This window comes from Zophobas morio, unplaced genomic scaffold (genome assembly GCF_036711695.1).
Source record: "Zophobas morio isolate AGI-343-1 ecotype UQ-CSIRO unplaced genomic scaffold, CSIRO_AGI_Zmor_V1 ptg000026l, whole genome shotgun sequence".
NCBI lineage: Eukaryota > Metazoa > Arthropoda > Insecta > Coleoptera > Tenebrionidae > Zophobas > Zophobas morio.
The window spans coordinates 15,292,059-15,310,230 of NW_026972131.1; the positions used below are offsets into that span (position 1 = coordinate 15,292,059).

At 33.5% G+C, this 18,172-nt stretch overlaps 1 protein-coding gene and 3 non-coding genes across 5 annotated transcripts; 3 read left to right on the forward strand and 1 right to left on the reverse strand.

Moving 5' to 3' along the window:
• Positions 1-136: 136 nt before the first annotated feature.
• LOC135136726 (uncharacterized) lies at positions 137-17,042 on the reverse strand. Of its 2 annotated transcripts, none has more exons than XM_064066170.1 (15): positions 16,920-17,042; positions 16,804-16,871; positions 16,672-16,753; positions 16,439-16,620; positions 16,282-16,378; positions 16,069-16,233; positions 11,415-11,641; positions 2,783-2,903; positions 2,609-2,738; positions 2,121-2,562; positions 1,784-2,072; positions 1,404-1,609; positions 727-1,353; positions 371-675; positions 137-317 (listed from the first exon to the last, which is right to left on the reverse strand). In XM_064066170.1, the coding sequence occupies exons 1-15, from the start codon at positions 16,950-16,952 to the stop codon at positions 223-225; spliced, it is 3,069 nt and encodes a 1,022-aa protein (XP_063922240.1). In that variant the 5' UTR covers positions 16,953-17,042; the 3' UTR covers positions 137-222. The 2 variants fall into 2 exon arrangements, with proteins under 2 accessions (XP_063922240.1, XP_063922239.1); XM_064066169.1 differs by having other exon boundaries at positions 727-1,365.
• Positions 3,663-3,735, forward strand: Trnaa-agc (transfer RNA alanine (anticodon AGC)). Its single transcript has one exon. It is a non-coding gene; the product is annotated as a tRNA-Ala (tRNA).
• On the forward strand, positions 3,813-3,885 carry Trnaa-agc (transfer RNA alanine (anticodon AGC)). The gene has a single exon. It is a non-coding gene; the product is annotated as a tRNA-Ala (tRNA).
• On the forward strand, positions 11,306-11,378 carry Trnaa-agc (transfer RNA alanine (anticodon AGC)). Its single transcript has one exon. It is a non-coding gene; the product is annotated as a tRNA-Ala (tRNA).
• Positions 17,043-18,172: the final 1,130 nt, after the last annotated feature.

Sequence of the window (18,172 nt, forward strand, 5' to 3'; positions counted from 1 at the left end):
AAGTACATATTTTAAACAAGACGGGACAGAAACTGGGGAGAATTGTAGTAATTTGTTTAAATTTTTTGTTTGGGGTTTTGGTTATGGTGTAAGAGTGCTTGTGGAGGCGCGCGCCCTCTGTGAGCAACGCGCCGAAGCTGGCGCGCCGTGGTGCAGGTGTCTGCTTTGTGGCGCGTTTCTAGTTTGAGTGTATATATACAGAGTGCTTGCGTTTTATTTATTTTATTCGTTCGATATGAGCATTGCGGGCGGGAGTGTAATTGCTGCATGACCAGACAAAGTAATTGGTAATTCTGAAATGCCTCGGACCCAAGCGTCTGCAAACAAAGTAAAAAAAAAATCAGAATGTATGGGGTGTCGATTTTTTTACTTCGTTTCCAACAGAAGCACTCGATGTTTGATAGACAACGCATGTAGACAGTTGTGACGCCACCCATGATGAAAATCTGGGTACCGACGTAGGCTACGGCGTGCCCATGCCGCGGAATCGTTAGACCTACGATAGTGGTCCACGACATAGTCGCCGTGTCCCATATATCCATGTCTCCGAGACTCCCGGTGGACTTCAAGTCCCGAAATTTCGGCCCAGTACCGCCAATCAGGTATAAATTATCCGACACGACGAACATACAACTTAGACACCTTGGGGTATTCAACTTGCGTATTTTCGTCCATCTGTAACTATCAAATCAGGACGATTCTCTGGTACTTACCCAACTCACTGACTGGTTTGCTCGCACGTCATAACTCTCCACCACGTCCATAATGAGATTTCTTTTTAAATCCGCGGTACCACCTGCCGCCCAGATATAATTCCTGTATTTGGCGCAAGCCACTCCTGCTCTGGCGAAATTCATGGGGGCTACGAATCTCCAGACGCCGTGTTTGGCGTCGAATCTTTCCACTGTGGCTAGAGACAGCAGCTGGTCGTTGCACCCCCCGATCACATACATGTTTTGGTGGATGACCACCAAACCGAAGTTGCGTCTTCTCATCCCTAGACTCGTCTCGCTGAACCAGCAGCGGTGCGCTGGGTCGAAACTCCACACTGTGTCCACCACCCGGGATTTCCCTCTCAAATCGTCGTCTCTAGGGTCGGTACCACCTACCAAGTAAATCCGCCCTTTGAGGAACGCCACCCCATGGTGTGTCCTCGGCTCGGGCATAGTACCCACGTGCTCCCACACGTTGGAGTCCGGCAAGTACCGGAAGATGTGGTCCCCGGAGTTAGTAGGGTCGCCGTAGGGAGAGTAGGGGTCGGCGCCCCCGAACACCAGAATAGTCTCGCGCTCCGGAAGGAACAGCGTAGATTCCACGAGGAGTTTCTTGGGTTGGGGACTCAGGAAAGACGTGCTTAGGCGGTTTCTGGGTACGGTTAGTGAGAGAAGGATTGCGGTACTTACAGGGAGGATAAAGCGATTGAGTTTTGGGAAGGTGTGAACATGCGTTTCAAGTTGCGGCTTTCTTCGTCTGATTGGTCTCCCACGAGGTCGTGCTGGAAGAGGTGCCCCGAAACACTTACCGTTTTAGGGAGAACCACAGCCTCCCTGTGAACAACTATGGGTTGGGTTTTTTTGAGGAAGATTGTTGGGGTTTGTTTGATAAACACCTGAAACGAAAAGTGTCAAGGCTTACCAGCTGCCAACCGGATTCTTCTTGCCCCCTTTTGAATGACTAAATAAAAGTGACACAGAATCTCATACGTGTATTTGTACATAGAATTTACAATAGGAATGTCCCTCTACCATGTAGTTTTGCTCAACTTTTTTCTCTGCGGACTTACTTTCTTCTTAGAAAGGAAGTCTTCCATGCTGTGGACTGGTTCTTCAGGCGACATGACAGTCCCAGACCCGGCTCCCATTTTTTTATCGTGAATCGCTCTCGGTTTGCTCTTCTCTATCAACTGGTTCCGTCTGTACTGGTCCAAGTAGATCAAAAACTCCCGATACGTGAAATAAGTTTTATCCAAGCCGCTCCAGTTTCTCGGGGGTGGTTCCTGGAGCCCCAACACCGAATTCCAGTGTTGAAAATCATCGTTTTCTTGACCGTACCAGTACTTGATTATAACAAACCTAAATACAACTTGTCTCAGTGAGTTTTTTTTTAATCAAGCGACTTACGCAAGTCCATCGTCGATTAGTTTACAAATCGCCGAGTCTTTCGCCAACTCCATGAACTCCGGATTTTCCGGATTCCGCTTGATATCAACAAGTTGCCACGGCGCTATATTCCCGAACCTCACACAATTCAAGACCTCGTACTTGAACTTGTCTCTGTTAGTCCAGTCGTACTTTAGCCACCGAACCGCAGACATAAACACCTCCATTTCGCAATTGATCCTCACGTAGTTGGAACTCAAGAGGTTCTTGACGTCGTCGACGTTCAACTCCAGCCAGTCTTGCGAACTCACCAAAATCAGGAAAAAGTCCTGGATTCGCGGTACCATCAACTCGCGTACTTCTTCCACGTTCTTCATTTTCGCGTCTACGTACAACAAGAAAGCCGTGTCTTCGTTGAAGACTTCGCCGTTGTCGACGAAGGCCCAGCACTGCTCCACTAGGTCTAAACACAGTTTGGGTCATGGACTCGGAAACTAGTACTCGCGTACCTTTTATTTTCAAGTACTTGGCTGAGTTGAAGATGTCTAGGACGTTTTCGCGGTTCAAGTACTTGTAGGACTGCTCTTCGCTCACCATCCAGTCGTAGATGAAGCTAAACGACGCCGCGCTACATTTTTCCTACACATTGTGTGATGATTAGTTTTCAAGACATTGTGACTTACTGCTGGGATTTCCACTTTCTTGATCGCTATGTAGCCATCGAACAACTCGGAGTAGCACTGGAGGACGATGAGATGACAGTTGAATTCTTCTCGTCCTATGTGGACTTTGCAGTCCGCGTTTCTGTGTTAAAATTTAACGAGTAAAACAAGGAACGTCGTTCTAATGAAAAACATGTATTCACCCCTTGAGATTTTTCAAATTGCTAGGGACGCAACATTCCGGATTTGTTTATCGGATAAACTCCCACAAACAAAGGTTTAGAACTCTGGTCACGGGGCGTCCCTACGCAAAGTCGTGACCTCGTAATGGGAGAGAGTCGAATACGTTACGATATAGTCTTACATGGGGGAGAAAAGCGTCGTGTTAGGGGTGGGCGAAACGGCGGCAAGGAATGATTGGGGTTTATAGAGAGGGTTGTTTATAGGTGGTGTGGTACACGACTGGCTTATGTAGACTTGTATATATTACATCCACATTTCACTCAAACTATACTGCAGCGGACGCAGCATCGTCCGAAAGCTGTGTTTCGTCTGTATATGTTTGAAATTACACAAAGCTCTCATTTTCGCTCTGAATTCCCCGTGTAATTACTGCGTCAAACGTTAATTTTTAATAATCTTCAGGGAAAAATAACGTTTTCGTTCTAAAAATAGCCGTTCCGTTCGGAGGGAACGAGCGACGTCTGCATGAGTGAGTTCTCGCGTGCTGAAAACTATCAAACGAGTGAAAGTTGCTCGTGTGACGGTCGTTCGACTGAATTGAGAGCGAGTTGGCTCGCGGGCATTTGGCCAACACCTATTTTATGTCTTTCGTAATGAAGGCGGTTTAAAACTGGATCATTCTTGGCTGCTTTTCACCTTTTGTTTAGTGTTTTTCACGGGGGGCGTAGCTCAGATGGTAGAGCGCTCGCTTAGCATGCGAGAGGTACCGGGATCGATGCCCGGCGCCTCCAGGATTTTTTTTTATTTTGGGTTTTGGAAAGTGGGTCTGAAGTGTCACGGTTGTGGTTGTGAGAGGGGGTTAGGTACAGGGGGCGTAGCTCAGATGGTAGAGCGCTCGCTTAGCATGCGAGAGGTACCGGGATCGATGCCCGGCGCCTCCACAACTTTTTTTTTAACGAAAAATTGAAGTATCCATGAGAAATCTAAAAATCGAAAAACCAAAATGTCAAGAAATCGAATGAAAAATCGAAGAATTGAAAAACTGAAAAATCTGTAACCATAAAATTTATAAAATCGAAAAACTAAATCAAAACATCGAAAAATGATATGAAACATCGAGAAACGAAACATCGAAAGATGGAAAAATTGAATAATCGCGAAATCGAAACCTCAAAATTTCGATAAATCAAGAAATCGAAACATCTAAAATGTCAAGAAATCGAAAAATCAAAAATTTAAAAATTCGAAAAATTGAAAAATAACTATCGAAGAACTGAAAAATCGAAAAGTTGAAAAATTCCAAAAGTGAAATGAAGAAAAATCGAAAAGTCAAGTAGTCAAAACTTTGAATCATTCTAATTGACCCAAAATCGAAAAATTAAAAATTGAAAAATTGAAAAATCTAAAAAGAGAAGAGCCGAAAAATCGAGAAATTGAACGATCGACAAATCCAAACATAGAATTTTCGATAAATCGAGAAATCGAAAAATCAAAAAACTGAAACATTTAAAATTTGAAAATTCAAACATTGAGATATCGAAAAATCTAAATTTCTAAAACGTGAAAATTAAAGTATAGAAAAATTGAGGAATCGAAATACCAAAACATAAAAAATTGAAAAATCTAAAATTTATTAATCGAAAAATAGAAAATCGAAAAATCGAAAAATTGAAAAATCCCAAAACTGTAACATGGTAAATCGGGAAATCGAAAAATTAAGAATCGATAAATCGAAAAGTCGAAAAATGGAAAATTTTAACAATCGAAAAATTGAAATATCAAATACCTGAAAACTCGAAAAATTGAAGAACTGAAAAACTGAAAATTCGAAAAATCGAGAAGACGAGAAACCGAAAATTTGGAAACGTCAAAAATTGAAGAACCGGAAAAATTTAAAAAACGATAAATAGAAAAATCGAAAATTTGAAGAATCGAGAAATTGAAGAAACGAAAAATTTAAACTTAATCGAAATATCGAAAAATCCCAAAACTGAAATACTGAAAATTTTTAAAGTCGAGTTGGAATTGAAAACCGAAAAATAAAAAAATTGAAAATTCGAAACATCAAACAATCGAAAAATTAAACACTCGAAAAAGTAAAAAATCAAGAAATCGAGAAACCGAAAAAATTGGAAAATGGAAATTATTGAAAAATCCCACAACTGAAGTATCGAAACACTGAAAAAAAATTCAAAATTTAAAAATAAAAAAATTGAAAAATCAAAAAAGTAAAAAATTGAAAAATTAAAATAGTAAAAAAAAACGAAAAGAGGAAAAATTCAAGAATCGAAATATTGAAAAATCCCAAAACTGAAATAATAAAAAATTGAAAAATCGAAGAAAAATCTTTGAAATCAAATTCAGAAAATTTTAAAAATCGAAAAATTGAAAAAAATACCTGAAAACTCGAAAAATTAAGAATTGAAAAACTGAAAATTCGAAAAATCGAGAAATCGAGAAGACGAGAAATCGAAAATTTAAAAATGTCAAAAACTGAAGATTCGAAAAGTTTAGAAAACGAGAAATAGAGAAATCGAAAATTTGAAAAATCAAGACATTGAAGAAACGAAAGATTTAAAAATGTCAACACTGAAATATCGAAAAATCAACAAATCAAAAAATTGAATCGAAAAATTGAAAAATCCCAAAACTGTAACATGGTAAATCGGGAAATCGAAAAATTAAGAATCGATAAATCGAAAAGTCGAAAAATGGAAAATTTTAACAATCGAAAAATTGAAATATCAAATACCTGAAAAACTCGAAAAATTGAAGAATTGAAAAACTGAAAATTCGAAAAATCGAGAAGACGAGAAACCGAAAATTTGGAAACGTCAAAAATTGAAGAACCGAAAAATTTTAAAAACGATAAATAGAAAAATCGAAAATTTGAAGAATCGAGAAATTGAAGAAACGAAAAATTTAAAAGTTTAATAGAAATATCGAAAAATCCCAAAACTGAAATACTGAAAATTTTTAAAGTCGAGTTGGAATTGAAAAACCGAAAAATAAAAAAATTGAAAATTCGAAACATCAAACAATCGAAAAATTAAACACTCGAAAATGTAAAAAATCAAGAAATCGAGAAACCGAAAAAATTGGAAAATGGAAATTATTGAAAAATCCCACAACTGAAGTATCGAAACACTGAAAAAAAATTCAAAATTTAAAAATAAAAAAATTGAAAAATCAAAAAAGTAAAAAATTGAAAAATTAAAATAGTAAAAAAAACGAAAAGAGGAAAAATTCAAGAATCGAAATATTGAAAAATTCCAAAACTGAAATATTAAAAAATTGAAAAATCGAAGAAAAATCTTTGAAATCAAATTCAGAAAATTTTAAAAATCGAAAAATTGAAAAAAATACCTGAAAACTCGAAAAATTAAGAATTGAAAAACTGAAAATTCGAAAAATCGAGAAATCGAGAAGACGAGAAATCGAAAATTTAAAAATGTCAAAAACTGAAGATTCGAAAAGTTTAGAAAACGAGAAATAGAGAAATCGAAAATTTGAAAAATCAAGACATTGAAGAAACGAAAAATTTAAAAATGTCAACACTGAAATATCGAAAAATCAACAAATCAAAAAATTGAAAATCGTAAAATTGAAAAGTTGAAAAACGAGAAATTGAAAAGTGAAAAATCGAGAAATTGTAAAATCAGAAGATTTAGGAATAAAAAAACTGAAAAATCCCAAATCTGAAACATCAAAAACTAAAAAAATTCGAAAAATTGAAAAACCGTAAAATCAACACATCAAAAAATTAGTGAACTGAAATGAAACATCGAGAAACGAAACATCAAAAGATCGAAAAATCGAAAAATCGAGAAGTCAAAAATTGAGAAATTTTAATTAGCCCAAAATCGAAAAATTGGTAAATTAAAAAAAATAATCGATAAATCGAAAAACTGAAAAATTGAAAAATAGAAAAATTGAACGATCGAGAAATCGAAACATCAAACGACTGAAAATTCAAAATTTGAAAAATAGAAATTTTGAAAAATCGAAAAATCCTGAAATTGAGCAATCGCGAAATCGAAACCTCAAAATTTCGATAAATCAAGAAATCCAAACATCTAAAATTTCAAAAAATCGAAAAATCAAAAATTCGAAAATTTGAAAATAACTATCGAAGAACTGAAAAATTTCAAAAGTGAAATGACGAAAAATGGAAAAGTCAAATAGTCAAAAAATTTAATAATTCTAATTGACACAAAATCGATAAATTAAAAATTGAAAAATTTAAAAGGAGAAAAGACGAAAAATCAAAAAATTGAGAAATTGAACGATCGAGAAATCGAAACATAGAATTTTCGATAAATCGAGAAATCGAAAAATCAAAAAACTGAAACATTTAAAATTTGAAAAAACAAAAATTGAAAAACCGAGATATCGAAAAATCTAAATTTCTAAAACGTGAAAATTAAAATATTGAAAAATTGAGGAATCGAAACACCAGAACATCAAAAAATTGAAAAATCTAAAATTTATTAATCGAAAAATGGAAAAATCTAAAAAGTAAAAAATAGAAAACTCGAAAAAACGAAAAATTGAATCGAAATATTGAAAAATCCCAAACCTGAAATATCGAATAACTTAAAAATCGAACAGGAATTGAATAACCGAAAAATAAAAGAATCTAAAAATCGAAACGTCAAAAAATCGAAAAATTGAAAACTCGAAAAAATAAAAAATCAAGAAATCGATAAACCGGGAAACTGGGGAATGGAAATATTGAAAATATTGAAAAATCCCAAAACTGGAACATGGTAAATCGGGAAATAGAAAAATTAAGAATCGAGAAATCGAAAAGTCGAAAAATGGAAAATTTTAACAATCGAAAAATTGAAATATCAAATACTTGAGAACTCGAAAAATTGAAGAACTAAAAAATTGAAAATTCAAAAAATCGAGAAGACGAGAAACCGAACATTTGGAAACGTCAAAAATTGAAGAATCAAAAAATTTAAAAAACGAAAAATAGAAAATTCGAAAATTTGAAGAATCGAGAAATTGAAGAAACGAAAAATTTAAAAGCTTTATCGAAATATCGAAAAATCCCAAAACTGAAATACTGAAAATTTGAAAAACCGAAAAATAAAAAAATTGAAAATTCGAAACCTCAAACAATCGAAAAATTAAACACTCGAAAAAGTAAAAAATCGAGAAATCGAAAAACCGAAAAAATTGGAAAATGGAAATTATTGAAAAATTCCACAACTGAAGTATCGAAAAACTGAAAAAAAAATCAAAATTTATAGTAAAAAATTGAAAAATTAAAATAGTAAAAAAACCGAAAAATCGAGAAAACAAAAAGAAGAAAAATTCAAGAATCGAAATATTGAAAAATCCCAAAACTGAAATATTCAAAAATTGAAAAATCGAAGAAAAATTTTTGAAATCAAATAGGTGAAAACTCGAAAAATTATGAATTGAAAAACTGAAAATTCGAAAAATCGAGAAATCGAGATGACGAGAAATCGAAAATTTAAAAATGTCAAAAATTGAAGATTCGAAAAATTTATAAAACGAAAAATAGAGAAATCGAAAATTTGAAAAATCAAGCCATTGAAGAAACGAAAAATTTAAAAATGTTAACACTGAAATATCGAAAAATTGAGGAATCAAAAAATTGAAAATCGTAAAATTGGAAAGTTGAAAATCGAGAAATTGAAAAGTTAAAAATCGAGAAATTGTAAAATCAGAAGAGAAATTTTAATTGGCCCAAAATCAAAAAATTAAAAACTGAAAAATTGGTAAATTAAAAAAAAAGAATCGATAAATCGAAAAATTGAAAAATTGAAAATCAGAGAAACTGAACGATCGAGAAATCGAAATATCGAAGTTTCGATAAATTCAGAAATCGAAACATCAAACAACTGAAAATTCAATAATTGAAAAATATAAATTTTGAAAAAATGAAAAATCCAGTTTTCGAAAAATCTAAAATTAAAAAAATTGAAAAATAAAAATATCGAGAAATTAGGGAATCGGAACACTAAAACATCGAAAAATTGAAAAATCTAAAATTTAAAATTCTAAAAATTGAAAAATAAATATCGAAAAATTGAAAAATTCCAAAAGTAAAATTAATGAAAAATCGCAAAATCGAGAAACAGAAATCAAAACATCAAAAAATTGATGAACTAAAATGAAATATCGACAAACGAAACATCAAAGATCGAAAAATCGAGAAGTTAAACAGTCGAAAAATTGAGAAATTCTAATAGACCCAAAACCGAAATTTTAAAAATTGAAAAATTGAAAAAAATTTAAAAATAAACGATAAATCGAAAAATTGAAAAATCCACATATTGAACAATCCAAAAATCGAAACATCGAAACATCAAAAAACTGAAACGTCTAAAACTTGAAAAATAGAAATTCGAGGAACGAAAATTTGAAATATCGAGAAATTGAGGAGTCGGAACACCAAAACATTGAAAAATTTGAAAAATCTAAGAAAAACTCGAAAAATCGGAAAATTGAATCGAACTATTTAAAAAATCTCAAAACTGAAATATCGAAAAATTAAAAAATCGAATAGAAATTGAAGAACTAAAAAATTAAAAAATCAAAAAATCGAAAAACCGAAAAATTGGGGAATGGAAATATTGAAAGATGCCACAACTGAAATATCGAAAAACTGAAATTTTTAAAAATCCAAATTAAAAAAAAAATTGAAAAATCCAAGAAAAATGAAAAAGTCAAAAAATTGTAAACACCTGAAATCTCGAAAAATTGAAGAATTGAAAAACTGAAAATTCGAAAAATCGAGAAATCGAAACATAAAAAAATCGAAAAATTGAAAAATCTAAAATTTAAAAATCAAAAAATTGATCACTTGAAAAAGTAAAAAAAATCAAGAAATCCAAAAACCGAATAATTGGAAATATTGAAAAATTCCACAAATGAAATATTGAAAAAACTGAAATTTTGAAAAATTCAAAATTTAAAAATAAAAAAATTGAAAAATCAAAAAAGTAAAAAAACTGAAAAACTGAAAAATTTAAAAAACGAAAAATTGAGAAACCGAAAATTTGAAGAATCTGGAAATTGAAGACACGAAAAATTTCCAAAATTCAACACTGGAATATCGAAAAATTGGATAATCAAAAAATTGGAAATCGAGAAATTGAAAAATTGAAAATCAAGGAATTGTAAAATTAAAAAACTTAAGAATAAAAACTGAAAAATTCCAAAATATAAAATTTTTCAATCGAAAAATGGAAACATCGACAAAATAAAAAAAATCGAGGAATCGAAAACTCAAAAAATTGAATCGCAATATTGAAAAATCCCACAGTTGAAATGTTAAAAATCTAAGATTTTGTAAAATTCAAAGTTTAAAAATAAAAAAATTAAAAAATCGAACAATTGAAAAATTAAAAAATCGAAAATTTGAAAAATCAAATGTCTGAAAAAAGAATTGAAAAACTGAAAATTCCAAAAATCGAGAAGTCGAGAAGACGGCAAATCGAAAATTTAGAGACGTCAGAAATTGAAGAATCGAAAAATTTAAAAATGGAAAAACAGAGAAATCGAAAATTTGAAATATCGAAAAATTGAGAAATCGGAAGTTGAAAAATCGCGAAATTGAAAAGCCGAAGAGTCGAAAATTTGAAACACTGAGAAATCAATAAATTTTATTTTATTTCTACAATTTTGATTTATTTTCAAAACTCTCGATATCTAGGAAAAAAACTCGCAGCAAATTCATAAACCACATGTCTAGGACTACGTTACTTTTTAACATTTAAATAATATTTTTCGACATAATTGTAAGATGACATCATCATTTGATTTTTCCAAAAATCTGGATGCCTAAGATAAAACTCAACACGGTTTCATGAACCACAAATGGTGGAGAACGTTATTTTATAAAATAACATTTACTATTAACGTTGTAGCCTGTACATAATATTTCTAACATACATACAAAATTTGACAATTGATTATCTGTCTAATAAAAATCCGGACAGACGGCAGACAGACAGACAGACAGACAGACAGACAGACAGACGAGAAAATTTGAAAGTAGTCAGTCGCTCGATGGACTCGAGAGAAATTTATGTAAAAGCATACATAAAACAATGCTAAAACTGTAACAGTTCGCGCCACCCCGAAAAAAAAACACAGGAAATTACAACATATATTAACAATTTGAGGACATCCGAATCCACGGCACGCAAGATTTCGCTCGACACCCTTTGACATTACCAAAAATAACCCAGCACGTGACCAACACACGGAGAGTGGTGAAAGCCACACGTTCCAACCACACCCATACATAAAAATGCTACGTTAGAATCTAGCCCAACCCCAACCGTACCTCCGAACCCTCGCTACCATCACCCATCAGGGGGCGTAGCTCAGATGGTAGAGCGCTCGCTTAGCATGCGAGAGGTACCGGGATCGATGCCCGGCGCCTCCAACCCTTTTTTTTCATTTTTTCCCACCCACCACTTACTTTTTATTAGTGATTCGTCTGCACAGTTCCAGATACAGATCCTTTTTATCCGGCAGAACGACCTTATTCCAGTCTATGGGTTCGTTTCCTGTGTACCCTAGACGGCTCAGATTCAGTTCCGGATCCAATATTTCCGACGTCTGTTTGCTTTCATACTCCGATGACACCTTATTCGTGCTTCGAACCGGAGTGTCTCCGATGATCGAGCCGAGGCCGGAGATGCCAGCCTGCAACGACAACAAACCCAAAATGTGAACGGGGATTACTGTAATGGAAGTCGTCTCCAGAGGACTCTATATTGGATGGGACGCGCTCGCAATTCAATTTGTACACGACGAGGGGGCTGCGGGAGCGCCTTCCCTCAGGCGAGTACAAGGGATGGTGTTGTAATGAACCAGCCCCGTAGCTACGGGGGGGGGGGGCAAGAGGGGGCTGAGCCCCCCTTAGCAGTTGTGGTTGCCCCCCCTGGAAGACTTATACATTATAAATTTCAAATTAGTAATAAAATTTCAATATAATGCCGATTGCCGAAGCATATTAACTGGCCCCACCCGCCCCACCTTTATTTTCTTACAGGGTATATTATTTGGCAATATCACACTACCGTTGATGTTGACCGTATAAACAAATGAACATGTCACATTTTATTCCATAGCCTACTATGTACTTGAGAAAAGTCAAAAATATTATATGGATTTTCTAAAAATTGAGCTTTTATTGAAATGGACAAAAAATCGACAAAAAATTCTGAGATGTAGATCTCGATGAGCTTAATCAAAAAACATAAGGTCTTGATGGTCCCAGACCAAGATTTTTCAAAAATTCGGTTCCAAAGTCGACATTTCAAAATTTCTAAAAATTACATTTCTTTTGGCGGCTCTGGAAAAATTGTACGAAATTTAGAAAAAATAAAACCAAAAAAAAACATTTGGAGATCGAAATCAATAAAAAGATCCCTTCTGCTAGTTTTCGAAAATGCGTGGGAAAAGTCAAATTGTTTTTATAGATTTTCAAAAATTGAGCTTTTGTTGAAATTGGCTAAAAATCTACAAAAAATTCTGAGATGTAGATCTCCACAAGTTTAGTTAAAAAACATAAGGTCTTGCTGCTATTCGGTTTCCAAGTCGAATTTTTAAAATTTCTCAAAAATTATACTCCTATTTCTTTTGACGATTCTAGAAAAATTTTACAAATTTTCGATCAAATAAAACCAAAAACATCTGAAGATTGAAATAAATAAAAGAATGACTTTTGGTAATTTTTGGAAATGCTTAAGAAAAGTCAAAATTTATTTAGTTTTCAAAAATTGAGCTTTTGTTAGAGTTGACAAAAAATTCTGAAATATAGATCTCGATGAGCTTAATCGAAAAACATGTTCATGCTCCCGGAGCAAAATTTACGAAATATTGGGTTTCTACCTAAAATTTCTAAAAAATCTCAAAAGTGACTTAAAAAAAAGTTATTTCTTTATGCGATTGTGGAAAAATTCGACTAAATATCAAAAAAATAAAACCAAAAATAACATCTGTAGATCGAAATCAATAAAGAGATCCCTTTTGCTAATTTTCGAAGATGCTTGGGAAAAGTCAAAAAATGTATATGGATTTTCAAAAATTGGGCTTTTGTTGAAATTAACAAAAAATCAACAAAAAATTCCGAGATGTAGATCTCGATGAGCTTAATCCAAAAACATAAGGTCTTGATGGTCCCAGACCAAGATTTTCGAAAAATTCGGTTTCAAAGTCGACATTTCAAAATTTCTCAAAAATTACATTTCTTTTGGCGGCTTTGGAAAAATTGTACACATTTTCGAGAAAATAAAACCAAAAACAACATTTGGAGATCGAAATCGATAAAGAGATCCCTTTTGCTAATTTTCGAAAACGGTTGAGAAAAGTCAAAAACATTTTATTGATTTTCAAAAATTTAGCTTTTGTTGAAGTTGACTAAAAATCCACAAAAAAATCTGAAATGTTGATCTCGACGAGCTCAATCAAAAAACACAAGGTCTAGATGGTCCCAGATCAAGATTTTCGAAACATTCGGTTTCAAAGTTCAAAAATTACATTTCGTTTGGTGATTGCTGAAAAATTTTACGACTTTTCAACCAAATAAAACCAAAAACAACATCTGGAGATCGAAATCAATAAAGGAATCCCTTTTGGTAATCTCGAACGTGCTTGAAAAAAGTCAAAAACTTGATACAGGTTCTCAAAAATTGCCATATTTCTTCCGTCAATTCTGGAAAAATTGTAAGAATTTTCAAAAAAATTGAATCCAAAACGATTTTTGGAAATCGAGATGAACAAAGGAGTCTCTTCTGATAATTTTTGAAAATGCTTGGAAAAAGTCAAAAATTTTATATGGGTTTTCAAAAATTGAACTTTCGTAAAGTTGACAAAAAATTCTGAAATACAGATTTGGACGAGCTTAAAAAAACATGACAGGTTCATAGTTCCGGATCAAAATTTTCGAAATACTCGGTTTCGAGCTCGAATTTTCAAAATTTCTCAAAAATTACCATATTTCTTTTGGCGGCTTTGGAAAAATTGTACACATTTTCGAGAAAATAAAACCAAAAACAACATTTGGAGATCGAAATCGATAAAGAGATCCCTTTTGCTAATTTTCGAAAACGGTTGAGAAAAGTCAAAAACATTTTATTGATTTTCAAAAATTTAGCTTTTGTTGAAGTTGACTAAAAATCCACAAAAAAATCTGAAATGTTGATCTCGACGAGCTCAATCAAAAAACACAAGGTCTAGATGGTCCCAGATCAAGATTTTCGAAACATTCGGTTTCAAAGTTCAAAAATTACATTTCGTTTGGTGATTGCTGAAAAATTTTACGACTTTTCAACCAAATAAAACCAAAAACAACATCTGGAAATCGAGATCAATAAAGGAATCCTTTTTTGGTAATCTCGAACGTGCTTGAAAAAAAGTCAAAAATTTGACACAGGTTCTCAAAAATTGCCATATTTCTTCCGTCAATTCTGGAAAAATTGTAAGAATTTTCAAAAAAATTGAATCCAAAACGATTTTTGGAAATCGAGATGAACAAAGGAGTCTCTTCTGATAATTTTTGAAAATGCTTGGAAAAAGTCAAAAATTTTATATGGGTTTTCAAAAATTGAACTTTCGTGAAAGTTGACAAAAAATTCTGAAATACAGATTTGGACGAGCTTAAAAAAACATGACAGGTTCATGGTTCCGGATCAAAATTTTCGAAATACTCGATTTCGAGCTCGAATTTTCAAAATTTCTCAAAAATTACCATATTTCTTTTGGCGATTGTGGAAAAATTGTACGCATTTTCGAAAAAACAACCAAAAACAACATCTGGAGATCGAAATCAATAATGGAATCCCTTTTGGTAATCTCGAACGTGCTTGAAAAAAAGTCAAAAATTTGACACAGGTTCTCAAAAATTGCCATATTTCTCCCGTCCATTCTGGAAAAAATGTAAGAATTTTCAAAAAAATTGAATCCAAAACGATTTCTGGAAATCAAGATGATCAAAGGAATCTCTTTTGGTAATTTTCGAAAATGCTTGGGAAAAGCCAAAAATTTTATATGGGTTTTCAAAAATTAAACTTTCGTAAAAGTTGACAAAAAATTCTGAAATATAGATTTCGACGAGCTTAAAAAAACATGACAGGTTCAAGGTTTCGTATCAAAATTTTCGAAATACTCGGTTTCGAGCTGGAATTTTCAAAATTTCTCAAAAATTACCATATTTCTTTTGGCGATTATGGAAAAATTGTACGAATTTTCGAAAAAACAACCAAAAACAACATCTGGAGATCGAAATCAATAAAGGAATCCCTTTTGGTAATTTCGAACGTGTTTGAAAAAAGTCAAAAATTTGATACAGGTTCTCAAAAATTGCCATTTTTCTTCCGTCGTTTCTGCAAAAAATGTAAGAATTTTCAAAAAAATTGAATCCAAAACAATTTTTGGAAGAAATCGAGATGAACAAAGGAATTCTTTTGGTAATTTTCGAAAATGCTTTGGAAAAGTCAAAAATTTTATATGGGTTTCCAAAAATTGAGCTTTTGTTAAAGTTGACAAAAAATTTTGAAATACACATCTCGACGAGTTTAAAAAAACATGACGAGTTCATGGTTCCGTACCAAAATTTTCGAAATATTTGATTTCGAAGTCGGATTTTTAAAATATGTACTAAACATGCAAAAAAAATAAACTCAAACAAATTGGATGTTACCTATATGGCCACTAAACAAATTTTTGGATGCAGTACTGCTGTTTGTGAATCTACATTCTCTGTTTTAACCAGCATTTTAACCAAGTACCGTACTAATTTTTTGGACTTCGACAGGTTTTTACGAAAATTTAGCGTAAAAAATCGACGTTTCCAATTATTTTAATGTTCTTTCAAATATAAAAACTCAGAAAAAATAAAGTAGTTATCTGAGTGTATTATTAAAATATAAATATTTACATGAAGCCCCCTCTGTCGACAAACTTGCCCCCCCCTGAATAAGTTTTCTAGCTACGGGGCTGTAATGAACTATTGTGGTGGTAATCGACGACTGTGGCATCACCTAGAAACCTCTGGTGGTCCAATGAACACAGAGCAATATTTATACACACAAAATAACAAAAAAAATATATTTATTTTGACGTTTCACCTGGCTCAAGATGGCATCCATGGCCGAATTTCTGGTAAACTCTCCAGTGCCGTACGCCATATTTCTTCTGATGATTCTCTCGCTAGTTTCGTCCGAGTAAATTTTGACCTGAGTTCGCTCCGGATGTGCTACTAAAACGCTCAGTTTTCTGGATTCGAAAACAACCTAGACAAGATGTGCTACACCCGATTTTTTTTATCTGTGTACAGGTACCTGTCCCGAATTGACTTTCAAGTTTCCGCTCGGCGTAGCTTTAAACGGGAAATTTCCGGGGTCCCCTGCACTGCTCAGCGGTAACGTGGACCTGCTCCTGCAACCCCGTCAACATCAAACGATACAATCCATAATAAAGAGCGCTTTTCTCGCTTACGTCAAGATCTCTCTCGAGTTTTTCTTCCTCGGGGGCAGCAAGAACTCGTCTACTGTATTATCTAACTTCGTTTGGATCGTTTCGCTTCTACGGTGGATTTTCGATGTTTCATAACCCTGTGTCAGCCTTTGCCAGTTGGGTTCTGACAGGTTGAGTTTTCGGAGAGAGTGCCTCAAACTGCCCTTGTAACAGTAAAAGAATTTTACAACGGAAACTTGAAGCCGTTAACTTACTTTGGTTGAAATGACTTCGTTGTCGCCGCAGCCGGTGTCCTTTTCGACTTTTTTCTTGTATTTGTCTAGCGGGAGATTCAGACTGAAAATAAACCTCAAGTATGGTGGTACGCGGCTCGTGTATCAAGCTACCGTAAATTTAGTAAATCCAAGTTGCCTAAACCGTGTCTGTCAGTTTCTGACGCTTTTTGTTCAATTTTCTGAAAGGGAGGAAGGTGGCTTCAGTTAGAACTTTGCGGGGTACTTACTTCGTCGCAGTCGGGTTTACCTCTACGCATCATATGCGGGCTACTATAAATTTCTTAGAGGATGTGGGGTGGCTTGAGAGGTACGATGCAAAGTTGAAAAAGTTTAAAACTTCAAAGAGATTTGTTTCGGATCGCCATGGAAATGTCAGGCAGATGACAAACGTCGGATTCTTGACTTTTTTTAAAAATTTTGAAAACAACATTAGGAGTCTCCAACAAAACTCAAAGGACCTCTAAGATTCGTTCAAACTATTTGAAAAACAATTTTTTTTTTAAATAAAACACCAAGGACCCTATAGACTAATTTAAAATCTTCCGAAAGCAAAACATCAATTGCTCCTAGGATTCTTCCAAAATTTTTCAAAAAAATCAAACCAGGCACCCCCTAAAACACCAGAAACCCTCTCCCAGACAATAATTATTATTTTTTCAAACTCAAAACGCCGTATCCCCTTGAGGTTCTTTAAAATTCTTTAAAAATCCAAAAGATTCTTTGAAATTAGTAGTTATGTAGTGGGGCTCCTTGGCCAGGTCAAATGAGGTCAAACTGGCCTAGTAGCCCCACTACTTTTTATCGAACGTTTGTCATCTCCTTGTGTTGGATCGACCTGAACCCGAATCTGACCTTGTAGCTCCAATACTTTTAGATTTAATCTCTGATTCTCGAAAGGGAGCGTGGGTTTGAATCCTACACCTGACAGTTTTTTTTGCGTCTAAATAAAACACATTTTAACGTTAAGTATTTATTGAGAAAATATAGAATACAGCCAGTTGTAAATATTTTTAGCATTATTTAACGATCAGTTTCTTTGAAAGTACCGAGTTTATGATTTTTGTCAGGTTGGCAACATATTTAAAATTTTAAGTGGTATAACTGATGTTAAATTCAAATTTGGGCTTTTTTTTCATTGGTTTTTAGGCTTGTTCATATCAGCATTTACAACTGTGAACTGACATGTTAACTTGATTTTTCGAAAAATTGGATTTATTTACCTTCGACCAATATTTTACCACCACAATTTTTTGTTTTTCCTTTTTCTCCGATTTTACGCTTTTTGTTACAATTTTTCCGTTTTTCAATAATTTCTCAATTCTTCAATTTTGCAATTTTCGATATTAGAATTTTTTTTGTTTCAGTTTCCCATTTTTCAATTTTTCGATTCTTGAATTTTTCGTTCGTTCAATTTTTCAAGTTCTTGATTTCCAATTTTTAGATTTTTCGAAGTTTTCATTTTATGCATTTTTGTTTTTTC

Coding starts and splice junctions, on each gene's coding strand:
- LOC135136726 (XM_064066169.1), bottom strand. CDS start 16,952: ATGATGCGTAGAGGTAAACCCGACTGCGACGAA. Junction 2,073..2,120: donor CTAATCGACGATGGACTTGC/GTAAGTCGCTTG, acceptor AGTTGTATTTAG/GTTTGTTATAATCAAGTACT. Junction 1,610..1,783: donor ACTTCCTTTCTAAGAAGAAA/GTAAGTCCGCAG, acceptor TTTTCGTTTCAG/GTGTTTATCAAACAAACCCC.